Consider the following 20,905-nt stretch of genomic DNA (forward strand, 5'->3'; position numbering starts at 1 on the left):
AAAGGAAAAGACAAGCTGGGTGTATGCAATTATTAAAACATAGCTGTGCTGATATCATTTCCCCAGATACATTATCAAATGCTTTTCTCCCTTTTGGCTTCTCTCTTAGCCTAGGGGTGCAACTCGGGTCGGGTTGGGTCCAACCCTAACCCAACCCGAGATAGCATTTCCTCAACCCTAAGCCGACCCAACACGAGCCTCGGATTGAGGATTGTCAACACTAACCCAACCCCGCCACCAAATCGGGCTGGGTTCGGGTTAATCTAGAGCCAAACAAAAATATGCAAGATAAAAAACATAATTCTTAGAAAATCATGAAAAAAATAGAGGGAGGTCGGGTTGCCAAGGCCTCAACCCTAACCCAACCCGACCCGAGCCAAAATCGGGTTGAACCTGTCGGGTTTGGGTTGAGCCCGACCCAAGTTGTACCCCTGCTCAGCCACTGTCCCGAATGGTAAAGAGTTTTTACTTGGGTGATGATAAATTCGCACCCCATGCAACGTGATTTGGGTCCAAAAAGCATTAAAGTCCGCCACAATTCACGTCCTCAGGGAGTCAGGGGTGCAAATTATCCTACAGGGGGAGCGAATTTATCATCTCCCTTTTACTTTGGCCCATCAAAGTGTGTCCACCCCTTGAAGTCGGTGTACACTGTAGTGTGGAGCATGGCGAGGGACACGATTTGGAGAGACTCGCGAACCACGACACTGACAAGAAAATTGACAAACCATCAAATCTCTGTTCATGTGACACATGTTTTCGATGAAAGGAACAGTTAGAGAGGTTCTCTATTTTAATTCGCTACGAAAATGCCACCTAGATACACAAGTCCAAATCCAACGTGTCCTGTTTTTGCTCTTCTCAATGGCTACAGGAAAAAGTGCTTCTTCTCCTCCTCCTCTTTACTTCTCCACTACTTGTGTCCCCTTTAGCTGGACCCCTACCTTCTTCCATATTCATTACAAACAGAGAGAAATATGAATTGACTTTCAGCCCATTCCTATTGTTTTTCACACCAGAATAGTGACAAGATTAAGGGATTCATGACACTTACTCTTATATTCTTATAATTAGGAGGAGCATTATGTTATACTATCCTCACATATCAATACCCTTCTCTTTCATTCTCTTTGAACCATGGCATATGCTAAAACCCTTTGTTTATCCAACCAATACCAATATTCTCCCAAATTTTCTCAACTTAGACTAAAGAACTTTGTTCCTATGAGCACCATTATCCAATGTGGAGATCAGAGTTCTGCCAAATTGGAGAAGGATTTAGAGGGGGTTAAGAGGAAGAAATTGAGGATTCTGATAGCTGGTGGTGGAATAGGTGGTTTGGTTCTGGGTCTTGCTGCGAAGAATCGAGGATTTGAAGTGAAGATCTTTGAGAAGAATTTGAGCAGTGTAACAGGGGAGGGTCAGTACAGGGGTCCAATTCAGCTCCAAAGCAATGCATTGGCAGTGTTGGAAGCCATAGATAAAGATGCTTTTGAGCAAGTAATGAATGCTGGTTGTGTTACAGGCGATCGGCTTAATGGACTCGCTGATGGCCTCACGGGAAATTGGTAAATTCTGTTCCAGTTTTGCCCTGATTATTATCATTCCTGAAGTATAGGATGTGGGTTAGTGTAACTAGTTTCATTGAACTGTAATTCTCTATCATTTAAGACTTCCATACTAAAAATTTAGAAACATGCATCCCTTAAATTATGCTTGGTATTTCTTTTCTTTCTGTTGTCATCTCACTTAAAATTGAAAATTATGCTTGCATAATTATCGCAGGATAGATATTATTACTCATATTTGTGTAAGATTTTGTTTTACTAAGTCATGAGAAAAGCAAATAATTGAGTCTCTACAAAAGGAACTCTCAGAAGGTGAACTAACAAATTGCAAATAACTGAAACTCCATGAAGAAGTAGGTCCAGCTTTTACTTAGATTTAATCTTTGTATGCCAAGTCGTTTGCTTTCTGCTGCTGTAGTTCTTAGAGTTGGTGGCTTTTTTACTTCTCAATTAGTTGTTTGCAATTATGGCATGAGGATCTAATTGATGCAAGATCTTAAACACAAGTAAACGATTTAAGTAACCATATAAATAACAATGAGCTTCTGTAAACCATATCATGGCAGTATCTCAGAGAACCACATGTGCTTTAGATTTTATCTAATTGGTTTCAGAATTTCCATAAATTTGGATGTTAATGCGTAGGGTTAGTTCCTGCTTGTGTATCCAACTGACTGCTGTTACTGGTACTGCAATCTTAATTTGTCTTTAAGAGATTTTTTTCCATTACAAATGTCATTTAAATAGTTAGATTTTTGCTGGAACATGTATCCTAGTTCGAAGGTACTTTGGTTCGCAACCACAACATTGTGGTTTCAATCCCAAGCTTATCACCAAAAAAGAAACACACACACACACACACACACACACACACCCACACAGATCTGTATCTTTGCAATGGTTGAACTCTCTTTTCTATCATGTCCCTTGTATATCTTACTTGGTAGCAGAGCTGAGATCGAATCCTTGATCTCAAGATTGTGAAAGCAGAAAGTGTACCTTATTTTCTGCCATTTTTTACTGGCAACAGAACTATTCAGCCTTTTTCTCAGAGTTGCAAAATATTGAAAAATTTCATGTTGTAAATCATGTGGCACGTTTTGGTAGCCATATTTTTTGCTTCCATCTCTTTCTTCATTAACCTAATTTTTTTTTATATCAATACTGCCCTTATTTAGCTGGCATATTTACTGATAGTATTTTTTGCTTCCATCACTCGAAACCGATAGTCACTTTGCGTACCTGGGGACAGATGTCTTATTTAATGCTGCTCTGTTCATGGTTTTGTTTTTGGAAAATCCTAATTTTAACGAATTTTTTCAAGGTCATGAACAAATGAATATGAGGGGGATGACAATAAGTTAATTCACTCCCTTTCTTGTTCTTCTTCCCTTCTAGTCCAAATTCTGATATGAAATTGGACTGCTCATCATTTGGAGCTAAACAAGTTTACTATCTTGAATTTGTATCAGCAGTTCACATCACTCCTTAAAAACTCCCGGCATCAATCACTGACGCCCCCAAGTCGACTTGGTTTTGAACCTACCGAGTTAGTAAGGATCTCTTTTGACTTGCCCAAGTCAAAGAAAAACTATGCATCAATCATTCACTGACCCGATCAGCTTTACTTTGGTCGAAGAGTTTCTACACACTAGTTTATATGTTATCTGATTAGATCCAAAGAAAGCAATTTCAGAACTACCATGAGTTGAATTTGACCACCTTTATCAAAATTTAAAAATATTTAACTGGGTTGCATTAGATGTTCTTATCTCATAGCTCTTGTATGATGCATTCTTTGAGCCCTGTCACTGCATCTAAGAGTTTGGTAGCTGCAGAATTACTCCAATTGAACATCCCTACTACTCGGTCAATGGAGCAACTGTTCAAATTCAATGGGAAAAGTCCTTCAATCTGGTGGTTAGGATTGTACAATCAGGGTAGTTTTTGGTCTATGTCATCTCCATGGTGGGGCTCACTGGATGAACATTTTGAATCAGGAACTATGAGATAAGATAGATCTCTGCTTTCTTTACCAAATGTTTTCCTCCAACTCCTTTAAATTTCTTGTGTTGGGCTCGGGAGTATAGGCATTGCGCTATTCTTCATCGCACAATGAATTAGATTTAATTTTTATCTTCATTAACACTTGTCCCATTGGTTTAGACTTCTCGTTGAAAATTCAATTATTTCTCTCCTTCAAAATATGCCACACTATTACAAAAGGTACAGGATGCCAAAGGGCTTTTTTGGCACTCCCAAAAGATGTACCTTCCCAATTAAGAATAATCTTCTCAATTGACTCATGAGACACCAAATCTTCTAAGAGCAGAGCACCAAATTTTCCATGATATTGGGCAATGAATCATTAAAGATCAAGTGTTTCCTCTCCCATTCTACATACTGCACAACTACTAGCTAATCAGACCCTTCTTCTTTTGAGTCTATCACATGTATTTATCTTTCTTGTTGGGAACGTCCAAGCAAAAGCAACAACTCTAGGCCGAGCTAGAGAGCTTCTATCTGTTGCAAGGGGAGATTTGCCACCTTTATCATCCAACAAGATTTGAGAAAACGAGTGGATGGAAAAAGAACCTTGTGTGTTCGAGATCTAAATTCTCTTGTGAGGTTATTGATAGGACACACATGCGCGTGCACGCACACACACGCACATGCTTTGCTTGGTTACTCACTTACTTACACATGCATGTACGCATGTGCATGCGTTACTTTCGCATGCACGTGCATTACATACTTAGGCTTTGGATGGTCTTGCTTGTGGTATACTCAAGCATATGGATATACATATACACAAATACACTTGCACATATAGGCTAATGATATTGGCACTACCATCTTTTAATAATTGCACAAATGCATATTGTCTTTTCATTTTTAATTGGCTTGTGAGAGCTTTTTGGGAATTGTAATAAATTTTGACCGCTATTAAAGTAACAAAAGAAACATGGTAGTGCTAATATCAGTAGCTCACATATACATTTATGTAAAACTACATATAAATTTTCCCAACTTTTTCATCTTCCATTCCATTCTCTGTGATTTTATTCCTCTTTTGAATTTCCAGGAAGCAATCTTCCGAATCCTTGTTTTCAAGTATCGAGAATCTGTTTTGAGATTAACATGAGTGGTCTGGATTTGATGCTTGGTCGTCACTGTTGGGCTTTTATCTCCAGTGGTCTTTTGCCTAGTCTTCTACGTCCTTCTACCATCATGGAAATTTGGTTTTTCCTCATTGGGTTGGGGCAATTTTACTGGCCTCCATTCCTATTTCGGAATTTTCTCTAGAGTAGATTCTCTGCAAGGACAAATCATGTCGAGTAAACTTTTGACTCTTTATGTTATTGTTCACATCTCTGTATATTGTGTGTGCATGATTTGCACCAACATTCAATATCTGACTATACCTTGTACCCTTCCCATGACCCCAAAAAAGTCATCTTCCAGAGAAGTGCTCACTTGCATGTGTTGACCTGGATGGCTGCATGTATTTCTGATTATATGGTCGCTATAAGTGGATAAAGTGATGAACACATCACATATGTCGTGTGGTTCGGGTAAGAGCTGAAGGAACTATATGGGAAACACTTATGGCACCTACCAGAATTTCTTCTTTTTCTGATGTTGGAATATGTAACTTGCCTAAGGGCATTTAGGACTTTGTACATTCCTTTATGTTTTAGTATAAAGATATGAGTCAGGGGGAGATTAACCCCAACTCATTCATTTTTCTCTCTAAACTTTTTGTTAACATGGTATCAAAGACTTAGGGTTTTCTGATCCCTAGGGTTCTCTATCAGCCTTCACCTTCTCCGCCACCCTCACATAGCCGAAACCCCCTTCCCTCTCGTTGCAAAACCCTAACCCCAACTCCGGCCAAACTTTCATCTTAGGCAAAACGGTATGCTGTCTTTTTCTTCTTGAGAAGGAGTCGTTCCCCCCTCCCTTCATCTCCTCCGCCACCATCTTCTCTTTCGCTGCGCATCCCTCCTGCTCCTCTCTCTGCTTGCCCCTTGCAGGCACCAGCACATCCCGACCTATCCACCCCCACGGGGCAGCCGCAGCTCCCGGCCCCACCCACCCACCCAAGGAAAATCTTTCCTGATTTTAGATTTGCACCCCCAAAATTTTCCCGGAAAATATTTTCTGACCCCCCCCCCCCCCCCCCCAAATATTCACTTTCCCGGAAATCTGTTTCTAGGGCTGCGATCCACCCCGCCCCTGTGATTTTTTTTTCAGCCCCTAATTCCTGGGTTTGCAGGTAAGCCCCCCCAAGTTTTTCAACCCACATCATTCTTCCTCCTCTCCCTCTGTAAAACCTAAAACTCTTTTCTCCCTCTTACTATGTGTTAGATCTTCATCTCCTATTCTATTTTGATTCTTGTTTGTCTTTGTGGCTCCTCTTTGTGCCCCATGGCTTCCGTCTTGTCAAGCTTCGTCGATGACCATCATTCTTGGAGCCGTGTCTAGCTTTCTTGGCGTGTCCTAGTTTGCCTACCTATTCAGTTATCTACTGTTATTCGTCTTGGTTTGGGTTGTGTGTTTCTTTCTTGCTTGTTGTTATGGAGGAGGTGATTGACCATCATTCCACAGGAGTGGCTCCTACTGTTCGTCCGACACCCTCTTTGGCGTCTTCTTCGTCATCATCTCTCTCCGTTGATGGATCATTCCCACAGATCACTACTGTTAAGTTGGATGGGACAAACTACGTTACTTGAAAAGCAGCCGTTGAGAAGTATCTTATTGCCCGTGGGAAAGCCCACGTCATTCGTCGTGATCCTCCTCCTAAGACGGATCCCACCTTTGATCGATGGGAACAGGAGGATGCTCTTGTTTGTACCCTTCTGTGGTAGAGTATGGCCCCTCACGTCTCTGGGCCATTGATGCTTCTACCTACTGCGAAACGGATCTGGGATCAGGTTACTCTTCTTTACTCTGGCATTGCAAACAATAGTCGGATCTGCTCTACCTATTCTGAGTGGGTGCATTTCCGACGTGGTGATCTCCCTCTTGCCACCCATTACAGCCAATTCGGTGGCCTATGTCAGCATCTTGATGTTTACATGCCGCTTACCACGGATCTCACAGAGGCTGCCCGTCAGAGGGATCATATCCGTGTTGTGCAGTACCTTGAGAGTTTGGGTCCAGAGTACATGCATCTTCGTTAGCAGATTATCGGTTCTGGCGATATTTCTTCCCTTACTGAGATTTACTCCCGCGTCCAGCAGTGCTCTCCTTGTGATCCGGTCATATCTGTTCCTATTGATGGTTCTGCTCTCGCAACCTATGATGGCAGTACTCGTCTGCCTCGTGGTGGGGCCTCCTCTGGTCGTGGTCTTGGCCGTGTCGGCCATGGTGGTGGTCGTTCTGGTGGTGGCCGCGGCCGTTCTTTTTGCACTCACTATCAGCGCGAGGGACATTATATAGACCATTGCTATACCCTGCATCCCGAGCTTCGTCAGGCACGCTCGGCTCACATGGGTGCTACTACTGCTTCTGCTTCAGATTCCGCTCCCTTTGCTTCTGTTCCTGCGCCAGCGGATTCCACCTATACATTATCCCTTGCCGATTATGAGGAGTTGCAGCGTCTGAGGCTCAGTTCTCTGATGCAGGTGCATCTTGCGCACTCAAGAAGATCAACGGTCAAGATCATTAGAAACTTGATCGGACCGTCAGAATCCCTCTACTCAGAAGATATTATGCGGCGCTCAAATCAATGGTCCACGTTGATTACTAATCTTCAAGAGAGTCCTATTTTATTTTGATTTTATTTAAGATTTGCTTTAAGTAATTTTAGCAATGCTTTAAGTAATTTTAGCAATTTTCTTTAGATGTGACGTCAAAGAAAAGGAATTAGTTAATAGTTTCACTTTTATATAGATTTAGTTAGAGAATTTTTAGGAATTTGATTGAGGTTAGGAGTTTTATTGTTTTGGGAAGTTTCTTTAGAGTAGGAAATTAATTAACATATGATTAGGATTAGGATTAGTCTTTTCAAAAGCCTATAAATAGGCATCATTGTAAAACGTTTTGATCATTATTGGAATAAAATTTGGTTGCTTATTGTTGTTTTTTAGAGAACCTCCACTAGAGCGACTTGTTGCTCTTTTGACCCTCTATGAGAGAGCCACATGCTGCTATCTCTACAACAAGCCATCTGCTGCTTGTTTTTGCCGCCTCAATTCAATCCGCCACTACGCCCATGCGTTATTTGGTATCAAAGCTTAGGGAGCAAAGGATTCTATCTCTTTTGTAATCTTGGGTCAGAAAAATATTAGTGGTCACCATGTCTCTATCACGAGCAGATATAATCGCCAAGATGTTTAAAATTATAAGTGATATGGAAGAACGACAACGGACTCGAGATGAAGAACAACGGGTTCGCGATGAAAAGTTTCAAACTCAGATCGACACCCTTACTGAGCAAGTCAAGGCGATGGTTGATAGATTAGACCAGCGTGTTGGTGAACATAGTTTGAGCAAAGCACAATCTCCATCTATCCCTGAAGATCCACAGATGCCAAAAGAACCGCTCCTTGAGGATTCCTTGGAGGAAGAAGACAAAATCGATAAGGATGCTGATGAAGAATTGATTGAAACGAGCTCAAAGCCCTTGATTCCAACAAAAGCAAGAGCTACTTTCTTCCTTCGCAAACAAGGTTAGATGAACATAGCGAGGGCAAGCTTTCCACTCAAATCAAATTCCATCGTTTGCCTACACTTGCCACCAGGTGGAAGTATCTAATCTGTTGGAAAAGCCTCCAATTACAAGTTAGAGCAAAGAGTGCTAACATATCCTTTGATCTGAAATCGTGGTCGAGCTCTTTTCAAGAAAGGGGGGTCTGATGCAGGTGCATCTTGCGCACTCAAGAAGATCAACGGTCAAGATCATTAGAAACTTGATCGGACTGTCAGAATTCCTCTACTCAGAAGATATTATGCGGCGCTCAAATCAATGGTCCACATTGATGACTAATCTTCAAGATAGTCCTATTTTAGTTTGATTTTATTTAAGATTTTATTTAAGTAATTTTAGCAATGATTTAAGTAATTTTAGCAATTTTCTTTAGATGTGACGTCCAAGAAAAGGAATTAGTTAATAGTTTCACTTTTATATAGATTTAGTTAGAGAATTTTTAGGAATTTGATTGAGGTTAGGAGTTTTATTATTTTGGGAAGTTTCTTTAGAGTAGGAAATTAATTAACGTATGATTAGGATTAGGATTAGTCTTTTCAAAAGCCTATAAATAGGCATCATTGTAAAACGTTTTGATCATTATTGGAATAAAATTTGGTTGCTTATTGTTGCTTTTTAGAGAACCTCCACTAGAGCCACCTGTTGCTCTTTTGACCCTCTATGAGAGAGCCACCTGCTGCTATCTCTACAACAAGCCATCTGCTGCTTGTTTTTGCCGCCTCAATTCAATCTACCACTACGCCCATGCGTTATCGTCCTTCCTTTGCAGGTTTCACTCAGCCAGGTAGTTCACCCACTACCCTTCTATCTAGCTCAAGGTCATGGATCATTGACTCTGGCGCATCCAACCACCTGACTGGTAACTCTTCTCAGCTTCATTCTTTTCGCTCCTTCTCGTCTCCCTCTCAGTCTATCACCCTTGCTGATGGGTCCACTACACCTATCACTGGTGTTGGTCATATCTCCCATCATCCTGCTCTTACCTTATCTTCTGTTTTATGTGTACCAAAATCACCATTTAGTTTACTTTTAGTTAGCCAAATTACTAAATCTCTTCACTGTTCTGTCTCATTTTTCCCATCTTACTGCTTGTTTCAGGATCTCTCGACTGGGAAGACGATTGGAACAGGTCGTGACGTAGATGGACTCTATCGTCTTGACTGTCGACCGCCTACTGTCTTACATGCTCTGTGGATATATTTCAGTGGCATTGTCGCCTGGGGCATCCTTCACTTCAGCGGCTGCAGCAAACTTCTCTGGTTCCCGGACCTTTTTCTAGTTTTCAGTGCGAGTCATGTGAACTCGGGAAACACCGTCGTGTGTCGTTTCCTTCCTGGGTCATTAGTCGAGTGTCTAGTCCATTCTGATGTATGAGGACCCTTTAGGGTCGCGTCTTGTACTGGCTTTCGGTATTTTATTGTGTTTATTGATGACTTCTCACGCATGACCTGGTTATATTTACTGAAAAGTAGATCTGACGTGTTCTTTGCTTTTCGCACATTTCATTCTAAAATTAGGACTCAATATAATTGCAATATTAAATGTCTTTGTACTGACAATGCTAGAGAATACTTTTCTGATACTAATGGCTTTCAATCCTATCTCTCCCAACATGGGATTCTACATCAGTCTTCATGTGCGTACACCTCTCAACAGAATGGTGTTGCTAAGAGGAAACTTTGTTATTTGCTTGAAGTAGGTCGCACTCTTCTTTTTCAGATGAGTGTTCCTAAGGCATACTGGAGTGATGCCCTTATCACGGCTTGTTTCTTAGCAAATCGCCTTCCTTCCTCCGTCTTAGAGGGTGCTTCTTCTTTCAAGATTTTATCTCCTGGTAAGGAACAGTTTCCTCTGACACCTCGTGTATTTGGATGCATTTGTTTTGTTCATTACCTTGGACCTGGCCATGACAAACTCGATCCCCGATCTGAGCGTTGTGTCTTTCTGGGGTATTCCCATACGTAGAAAGGCTATCGTTGCTATAGCCCTCGTCTGCGTCGCTGGTTTGTCTCAGCCGATGTTACGTTCTTTGAGTCTGAGGCATTCTTCAAACATGGCGCGAAATCTTTCTCCCCTTCTCTCGAGTCCGAGGTCTCGCTTCTCTTACCAAATCTACCTGCTTCTCTTTCGTCATCTTCTGTTTCCGTGCAGCCAACTTCTGCAGATTCTACTTCTTCTGCCTTGTTGGAGAAGCCAGCTCCACCTAAAATTACACAGCAGTATCAGCAGCGCCAAGTTACAGATAGGTCTCTTTTACCTCCTCTCACACAATCATCTTCTGAGCCGATTATCCCTCTCTCCCGCTCTCAGGTATCTTCTCTTCCGCCTTCCCCTGTTGTTTCTGATTCTCCTATTGCATCTCATACGAGATCCCGTTCCACTGCACATCCTATTTCGAATTTTGTTTCTTATGATAAGCTCACTAGTACCTTCCAGAGCTTTGTTTCCTCTTTGTCTTCTATGTCTTTACCACAGTCAGTGACTAAGGCTCTTAAACATCCTGGCTGGCGTGATACTATGAACCTAGAAATGGGCGCTCTTCATAGTAATGATACATGGGATCTAGTTTCCCTACCCCCTGGTGCCCGTCCTGTTGGTTGTCAGTGGGTTTTCTTCATCAAATACCTCCCTGGCGGTACTATCGAGCGCTTAAAAGCACGGTTAGTCGTGAAAGGATACACTCAGACTTTTGGTGTTGACTACACTGAGACCTTCAGTCCAGTTGCGAAAATTCCCTCTGTACGTGTGCTCCTGTCTCTTGCTATTAATCATAGCTGGCCCCTTCATCAGCTGGATGTGAAGAATGCCTTCCTCCATGGCGACCTGACTGAGGAGGAGTATATGGAGCAACCACCAGGGTTTGTTGCTTAGGGGGAGACTTCCTCCTATGTGTGTCGCCCACGCAAGTCACTCTATGGCCTCAAACAATCTTCGCGTGCGTGGTTTGGGAGATTCGGTGAGGCAATCATGCGCTTTGGCATGAAACAATGCGCAGTGGATCACTCAGTCTTAAGTTATCACTCTTCAGCTGGGTGTATTTTGTTGATAATTTATGTGGATGACATAATCATCACAGGGAGCAGTTCACAAGGTATACATCGTTTGAAAAACTTCTTACAAAAGGAATTCTCTACTAAGGATTTGGGTCAGCTCAGGTATTTCTTGGGGATAGAGGTTGCTCGTTCTTCTAGAGGCTTGTTCCTATTACAGAGAAAGTATGTCTTTGACTTGCTAAAAGAAACAGGCAATCTTGGAGTTAAACCAGCTTCTGCACCCATGGATCCTAATGTGGAACTCGTTCCAGAAGAATGAGAGTTGTTGGAGATCCTGGCAGGTATCGCAGGCTTGTGGTAAACTTATATATCTCATGGTGACTCGGCCAGATATTTCATATGCTGTTGGAGTTGTCAGTTAGTATATGAGCTCTCCACGTACTTTTCACTGGGCTGCAGTGATACAGATTCTCAAGTATTTGAAAGGGGCTCTAGGGAAGGGATTGCTGTTCAAAAGACATGGTCATATGAAAGTTGAAGGCTTCTCTGATGCAGATTGGGCTGAATCTCCAGCAGATAGACGGTCCACCACTGGGTATTGTACATTTGTAGGTGGCAATTTTGTTTCATGAAAGAGTAAGAAGCAGGATGTTATAGCTAAGTCCAGTGCAGAGGCTGAATACAGGGCAATGGCACAGACAAGCACGGAACTTATTTGGCTACGTTCACTTATTTCTGAGATTGGCTTCATTTCATCTTCTCCTTCGCAGCTTTATTGTGACAACAAAGCTGCAATATACATTGCCAACAATCCAGTTTTCCATGAGCGCACCAAACATATTGAAGTGGATTGCCATTTTATCTGTCTAAGAATCCAGAAAAGAGAGATTTGCACTGTGTTTACTCAGTCAGGGGACCAATTAGCTGATATGTTTACAAAGTCCTTAAATAACTCAAAATTGAGTGATATATGTAACAAGCTAGGAATGTATGATATCTACATTCCAGCTTGAGGGGGAATATGTAACTTGCCTCAGGGCATTTAGGACTTTGTACATTCCTTTATGTTTTAGTATAAAGATATGAGTCAGGGGGAGATTAACCCTAACTCATTCATTTTTCTCTCTAAACTTTTTGTTAACATCTGAGAACCTAATAAAAGTTCTATTTCATTAGATCAGCATTCAGATATGCCAGGCTTCAGTTGACTGGCTCATATTTTTACTCTTCTAGTGCAGGTTTGCCAAGTTTGATACATTGACCCCTGCCATAAAGAGGGGACTTCCAGTTACTCAAGTGATCTGTAGGATGAGATTGCAAAACATTTTAGTGAATGCAGTTGGATTTGATATGATACATAACACGTCTAAGGTTGTGGATTTCAAGGAAGATTCTAATAAGGTTAGAATGACTAATTTTTCTGTTTCCGTGACTCAATTGAATTTGAAGTTTGAATCTGATCTGATAAGGTGTAGGATAAAATGGTAAAACAAACAACTCATTTATATCCTGGCAATTGGGTTTCGCATATTCCATGTTGCATCAGTACGGATACGAGTGTTGGAATCCGACACGGGTATTGAGTGTTTCAACAAACCTCCAAAAAGAACGATTCATGGATTCACCAAAATATTTTAATCAATTCTCAAATTTATTTATTTTTACATAATAATTTGGTTATAACAAGTAATATATTAAAATTTTTAATATGCTAAGTAGATATAATATTTTATTTTCATTTAAGAAACCTACTATTAGGATGGGTAAAACTCAAAATATGCGGTGATTGCAAAGTAATGGTAATAGTATTCAGAAAAAAACAGATAAAATAGATCTAAAAGTGTCTCAAAGAAACCTGAAGAATTGGAATACGAGACGTGTCCGGCATGTATTCGTCTCCCATTTAGAAGAAGCCATGTAACATGGTGCATATTGTATGGCAGCGGATTGACATTCAGGCTATTTCCTTGATCAGGTCACCGTCATCCTTGAAGATGGACGCCACTATGAAGGTGATATTTTAGTTGGGGCAGATGGAATATGGTCAAAGGTGAACCTTGGATTTTTTATTTCTCATTTATATTGTCAAATGTATTTTTATTAAACTCATTTAGCCTATAGGTACGCTCAACACTATTTGGGTGGAAAGAAGCACAGTATTCAAGCTTTACATGCTACAGTGGATTAGTGGACTTTGTTCCACCATATATCACCACCATTGGGTATTGCTCATTTATTTGCAGCTACTGGAATATTTTCCTCCAGCGTAAAAGAATATCCACTTGAAATAATTTTGCTTGGGATAACATATACTCTTAATTAGAGTTATTCATTCCAGGGAATATTTTTAGCTAACATGCAATTTTGGTGTTTTGCTTCAAAGGTATCGAGTGTTTTTAGGTTTCAATCAGTACTTTGTTGCTTCTGACATTGGTGATGGAAAGATGCAATGGTATGCATTCCATAAGGAGCCTCATGGAAACGCTGATCCTCCTTCAGGCATGCCAATTCTTCTGTCCTTTATCCTCTATTGGGAGAATTTGTAAACTTTGCTTTGTTGTTTTTTCTGATATTAGCTTCACACGTCTTTATTACACCATCTATGCTATTTTACTGACTTGTTTATCATAATGTCCCCGTTCCGTGGTATTTTTAACTCCATTATTAATTATATCATTCTATGTTGGTTCACGAATTGATTTTTAGTTGGTTTTCTCCTTTTGCAATATACCTGTTCAATATTTTCTTCCATCGCATTCTACACAAAGAGTAGGATTCTTTGCCTCCATTTTTTTTTATTAAATCTCTCTCCCAAAATGAGTTTGGGTCCCTTCCGAAGAAGTATTGCCTATTGGTTCCGCCTTCACTAGATGGGTTGACCTGGCATGGGCATATGGTATGTTAGTGTCAAGTCGAAGAAATAAAACCATTTGCTCATTTTGCTGTAAGATTATATCGGGTGGAGGTCTTATCCCATTAAAAGAACATCTAGCGGGTGTTCCGGGCGAAGTAACATCATGTAAGAATGTTCTTTTAGATGTAAAATAGAGATTTGCAAAGCTTTTGGAAGGTTTCAAAAAGGAAAATCTAGAAAGAATACAGTTAGTATTACAAGAGATTGGTTCCATATGGCACCAATGAATGAAGTTGCAGAGGAAGATGATGAGGATGTTGCAATTACTAGCCTCCCAATATCAAGTGTACGACTTAAGTTTAACCTCATCTAATAAACTGCTTGGAAAGTTCGCTTTCTAGAGAAATCAATTTAACATTTATATCATTGAAAGTTGCAGGTAAAAAGAAGAGGCTTCTAGAACTATTTGGCAGTTGGTGCATTGAAGTAGTTACTCTATTATCTGTAACACCAGAACCTATGATTCTACGAAGGGATATTTATGATAGAGACATGATATACACATGGGGAAAGGGGCGTGTGACACTATTAGGTGATGCTGCCCATGCAATGCAGCCAAATCTAGGTCAGGGTGGTTGCATGGCAATTGAGGTATGTTACTTGCATTTTCCACTCATGTAAAACCAACATATGACCCTGGTTTCACTTTTCCAAAAAAAAAAAAAAACATATGACCCAGTTTTTGTAGATAGTAGGATTTCCTAATGTACATAGTTATTCCAAAAAAAAAAAAAATCTGTTGTCAAATTCTTTTATTCTACTCTATAAAAATGTATGCAGGACTGTTATCAACTTGTAGTTGAGCTTGAGAAAGCTTCCGAGAGAGGCTCTTATTGTCAAATTTCAGATGAACTTGCGTTTGCTCTTAAAAGGTATTACTTAGTGAGCATCACCCATATGGTTGCTGCTACAATAAGGGTATAGAAGTAGAACAATGTATTCATCTGGTTCAATGTTAACTTTATCCATATTTTTTTTGAAAGGTATCTTAACTTATCCATATTAATATTCGAAATTTGGTGACTGAGTGCTGCTTAACCTATATCGTTGATTTCCTGATTAGATATGAGAGGAAAAGGATTATTCGTGTAAGTAAAGTGCATGCAGTTGCTCGAATGGCATCAAAAATGGCTTCTACATACCAACCTTATATGAATTTTGGGTCGGGCAGTCTCTCTGTAAGTTTTCTGTTCTTGTATTATTCTGAAAAGTTTTCATGTCATCCTTTACTTTGTTTATCTCTCTTTAAGAGTCTAGCATGAAGTAAATTAATGCTTTGGAATTATTAACTTTGGTAGGCATCCAATTTTCTGTTTACTGAGGGCATGGCATTTCATTGTTGCAGTTCCTGACAAAGCTGCGGATACCCCATCCGGGTTTACTCGTAGGACGCTTATTTGTTATGCTTGGGATGCCAAGGTTTATGACTTGGTTATTAGCAGGTCACGGGTGAGCTTCTTTTATAATATCTACCTGTTGGATCATGGAGGATATAGATACAATCAAATTTTTTTCACCTAACTACATCTGCCACTGAAATTCCAAGAAACTTGCAATCTTTCTTTGGCAAGGAAATAGAAATTTATGTCATACAAATTTACACACCTTAGAGACATGAGAGAAACCAGTTTCACATGATACTAAACCCAGTCAGACTCAATTAATAAATAAAATGCTAGCATATGCAGAAACTAACAGCCTAAAAAGTGCTAGAAACTTTCAAAACAATACAAATTATCATTGGTTTGGAGAAATGGATCACAGCCACTAACATACCAGCATCAGGTACAGTCATTACAGAACAGAGAAAGAATATTCATGTGATAAGTCATCCCGCTGCTCTTCCAAAAAGTGAAAACAACAAACTTGAATAACATGAACCTCCCTTGAAGCCGAAAAGTGCACTCTCATTCCGAACTTACAAATCTATGGATGGATCTATCTTTCCAGTTGCTTTGCATAAGACATCAGTTGACTGATTTTGACATAGCTTGAAAAGGACTAAACACCTGTCAGGGTGAAAGAAAAGACATTAAAGAAGTAATGAACTATGGAAATGAACCTAGAAGAAGATGGAGACCCAAATCATTGAGTGTGTATTATCATTACCCCAATAAGAGATATTGCATCACTTATATATTAATGAAGTACAAGGACTCTCGAACGCTCCTCTCATGTAGTTATGTTCATTGGAACATTTCAGCTTGTCAATCAAGTAATTGTGATGCTTTGTGGTCAGACCTTCGGTGCACACATTTGCTACTTTGTCCTTAACGAGGAACCTGCACTAGAGTGACCTCACCCTTCTCTACTTTCTCCCACATGAAGTGGAAGTCGATCTCAACATGCTGGGTCCTTGCTTAAAGCACTAGGTTTTGTACATAGGTAATTCCTGTGTTCTCTTCCAAAAAAAGACCACCGACTGATGAATTGTTATTTTAATTAGTCAAAAGAATTCAAGCTTTGGGTATGATTATATGGAAGAAATGGATTTTTCAAAAGTGTAAAAAGGAGGGATTTGTTGTATTTTTAACCCTCCATTTGTTTGGGAAGGTTAAAACTTAAAAGACACCAAATGCCCTTCAAATGAACACAAAATGGCCACTAAACAGTGGTAAAAATGGAAATCCCAAAAATGCCTCAAAATGATGAATCTGGAATATTTCCCATTTTTTTGGTTTATTCCACGTGGAACAAACCACTAGTGTCAGGATTAGACTTAGTCAATTTGAGCTGGGTAGATCCTTTCACTTCTTCATGAAAATTTTCTAAAGGATTCATTAGCCGACCCCAACTAGTTTGGGACAAAGGCTTAGTTGAGTTGAGTTGAGAATTCCATCTGGAACAAGGAAATTTTGCCCTATTTCATCTGGATTTTGACCCGATCAGACCAGATTATTGGGTAGAAAGATTTGTTTGGTGATTTGCTCTGTTTTCCAACATGGAACAGAATGTTCCGTTCATTCTGGAGGAAACAAAACAGAATCCTAGATGTTGAGAGACATCTTAATGGTAGTTTGATTCTCATAAGAAAGGTTATGCACGCTTGACCTGTGATGAAGCTCTTGTAGCAAATGCCACATCTATGTAAGCTCTGAAATGATGGATGACATGGCCCTGTACTCTCCTATTTCAGTGGATATATTTAATCTATTCTACTTCTTTCTATAGGAAGCCAAACTCCCACTTACCATTACACAGAAACCTGTAACAACCACCTCGTGTTTGGATCTCTTGCCATTCTGCATCAGAATATTCTACAACCTCTTTGTCCTAGATCCTCTCATAAAATAAGCCATAAGCCATGGTTATTATTTTTTTTCCTCTTAGAATTGTCTTCACTGCCTATAAATGCTCGTCTCTAGGATCATGCAGATGCTGATAGAACTGATTTACTGCATATGCAAGTGTGGTGAAAGTAAGATACAGAAAAGTGAAAAGGACCTACCATACTATGATACACGAGAGGATCTTTTATTTTTCTACCCTTCCTTACCTATCATCCTTTTATTGTAAACTACATCTGTGCTTACTGGCTTGCAATTCATCATTCTAAACCTGTTAAGAAGATTTGTTACATATTTTCTTTGGTCATTGTCACCTCTTGGTCCGCTCAATCTCAACACCCAGGAAGTTAGAACAATTCCTTAATATCTTTCATATCGAAATCTTGGTTCAAGCTCTCTCTCATCCATTTTATTTCCTCAACATGATTTTCAGTAATTACAATGTCATCAACATAAACTAAGCGAGTGCCATTCCTGAATGAGTGTCTCGTGAACAAGCCATCTGACTCCTTTGATACTGATTTCTCTTGAGTCCTCAATGGAATCTATCAAGCCATGCCCAAGAAGCTTTCTCAAGTTCATTCATACACGCTTTTTTTAGTATGCACACAGAGTTCCCTCTGTTTGTTGTCTCATGCCCTCCACGTAAAAATGCATTCTTGACATACATTTGTGATAGAGACCACCAAAAATATTTTCCGAGGCTATAATAAATCGAACAGTGATCTTGACGACAGGATAAATGTACTGTCATGATCTACCCCATGTTGTTGATTATGTCCTTCTGCTATAGTTGAGCCTTGTACCTACCTATGTACCATCATCCTTTTATTTAGTTTGTAAATCCACTTATATCCAACGATGTTCTTACCTTACGGGAAAATTATAGGTATCAGTCTTGTACAAGGCACTCATCCATCGATCATGGCTTCCATCCATCAGTCACTTGAGATAGAGTCAGTGAAAGAAGAGGGTTCACTAATACTCATTGCCTATGCTGGAAGAGCGTGCTTATGTATGTGCAGACAGGTATGAACCTCTCATAAGACTTTAGAATCCCGAGCTGTGTATGAAAGGAAAGGTGTGATGGCTAAGCTCACTCCCAATGTCTAGAGGATCATAGAACTGACCTTTATTGAGGGAGACATAGCGTGAGACATCTTCTTGGAGGGAACATTGATCACCTATGTGCTCATGACTACCCAACAAAGATACAAATCAGGGATCAGAATGTTGACCAATGAGAGCATTAACATATCCAATCATACAGCGAGAAATCAGTGATCAGAATGTTGACCAATGAGAGCATAAGGGGGTGTCTAATGGCCAAGAGTAATAGAAGGAAGCAGATTGACATTGTGGGTTTCCGTCTAGAAGTGCTTCAGAGCACCAGAATGAAACATTATAGGCAATCCAGCCTCGGTCATATGGCGATGCTTTTTCTCAGTATGAGATGGTGTATAGGATTAGGTGAAATTCTTGTAAGATACCAAGGGAATGACAGAATTCCATGAAGCCTTGGGAGAAGTCATTCTGTTCAGTAACATTTATGACGTTAGCTTATTATCTTACATAAGTTTTATATTAAGAGGTGTCATGATGGTCACATTTCTGTCTATCTTCTCTCATTTTAATACAAATGCTGCTGAGCAGAATGTCACCCTATGCTTATGCTTTCACTACCTCAACTAAGAGGATGTTACGAACCCGACGTAACGTGATTGATCTTCTTGGAGGGAAGATCAGCCTCTTGATCCACTTCGAGGGAAGGATCAGTCCTCCCTTGTGCTCAAGACACAATTTCTAAGATATTTTCTTCATTCCTTTTCATTAATGATAACATATGCTTATATAAAGCACTTAATGATAAACATAGAAAGATGTAGAAAGATCTTATTATAAGAATAGAAATAGCTAATTAGAGACTATCCTAATCTAAACTAACTACTAAATATATCAAGATATGATCTTATTCACTAAAATATCTAATTAATCTATTCCACTAAGTGGGACCCATCTAGGTACGTATAAGAGGAGTACATCACTTATATACATGAATGAGAGACAAAATTATTAAAATACCCTTGATGACACAGTAACTCTCTAATAACACAATGTACAATTAAAAAGGCCCAATTGCAATATGAGTCTACATCCAAAGAACCCTAATATGCAAGACATGCTTGGTAGATGCAATAAATATGTGACAACTACTCAACATAGAAGATTACGTACTCTTGGTTTCCTTTTTATTAGAATGCCCCTGATATTAATAAACTTTGTCATGTGGCTCTTCTCGAAGGTTGTGGTGACTGGTGAGAGGACCCAAAGGACAAATAAATTTTATGAAGCTGAAGACTTATCATCTACTGCTGAGTGTTGGTGCGTTCAAAGTGCTTGGTCAGAAAATTTTATTGCTAAATGTCTTGGATAAGAAGAATGAGGATGAACTGTAAACATATTATTGTGTGTATTGTTACATATCCTTTCTAAGCAAGGGATGTGGCTTGATAAAGTATAGCTAAGGAATAACAATTGATGGGAAAAGGTTCTAAGAGGCCATTTTTCTTTATTATCCACACCATTCACATCATGGGCCCTGCTATGATTTGGCATCACCCAAAAATCCTACACAACAAATGCTCCACACTTTGATTTCTGCCATTTAAATAGTTCACTCATCAAGAAAGTTTCCACAAATAGTTCACTCATCAAGAAAGTTTCCACAGATTAGAAGTTTCCACTGAGGTAGGTGGTTGTGTGCATTTCTGTGAGTGAAATCTCCATATTTACACGATGATGGTGAATTATTACATCCACCTCAGTATATTACTGAAGGAGATTCTATATGCTGTATGTGTGTGAAGTCCGGTATTTCAAAAAAGTTATAGTGGGCCACTTCATAGTTTGATCCAAACCATTCATTTGTTGGCCCACAGTTAAATAGTCTGTACCCTGTAAACATCTCCATGGGATGATCCTGACCCTCGGATCATCTCTAGGGGATGATCCTAACCTATGATCTGTAGGGGCCCAGAACATTATAGAAATGTCTTTATATCAGACACCTAACCACCCCTAGCCATTCACTGTCCTGGCTATCCCATGCTTAACAACCACCGTCAATATTTCTTTCTAGATATCTTTTGCTAATTACTCCCTAGTTTGTATAACCACCATTAATATTACTCTTTTGCTAATTAGTCCCTAGTTTGTACGTTCTCCATTAATATTTTCTTCTAAAGATTCTTGCTAATTAGTCCCTAGTTTGTACAATTATCCTTTAAGTTCTTTTCGATTTAGGACCAAAAGACGAAATAATTACATTGTATCTCAATTTACGGCTCGTGCGTAGTTTCAACTCTTTTCACTCGGAAAGGGCGCCGTACCAAAGGCCATTTGCCCTCTTCATCTCTTCTTCTTCTTCT

General features: G+C 39.8%; 1 protein-coding gene across 1 annotated transcript; it reads left to right on the forward strand.

Moving 5' to 3' along the window:
* Window positions 1–917: 917 nt before the first annotated feature.
* On the forward strand, window positions 918–20,052 carry LOC143850148 (zeaxanthin epoxidase, chloroplastic-like). Its single transcript, XM_077359439.1, has 10 exons — window positions 918–1,568; window positions 12,515–12,677; window positions 13,252–13,326; window positions 13,398–13,498; window positions 13,660–13,775; window positions 14,570–14,781; window positions 14,971–15,062; window positions 15,254–15,368; window positions 15,536–15,639; window positions 19,780–20,052. The coding sequence occupies exons 1-10, from the start codon at window positions 1,138–1,140 to the stop codon at window positions 19,787–19,789; spliced, it is 1,419 nt and encodes a 472-aa protein (XP_077215554.1). The 5' UTR covers window positions 918–1,137; the 3' UTR covers window positions 19,790–20,052.
* Window positions 20,053–20,905: the final 853 nt, after the last annotated feature.

Source organism: Tasmannia lanceolata, unplaced genomic scaffold (genome assembly GCF_043159265.1).
Source record: "Tasmannia lanceolata isolate RefF3 unplaced genomic scaffold, GAP_Taslan_0.1 ptg000003l, whole genome shotgun sequence".
In the NCBI taxonomy this organism is placed as follows: Eukaryota; Viridiplantae; Streptophyta; class Magnoliopsida; order Canellales; family Winteraceae; genus Tasmannia; species Tasmannia lanceolata.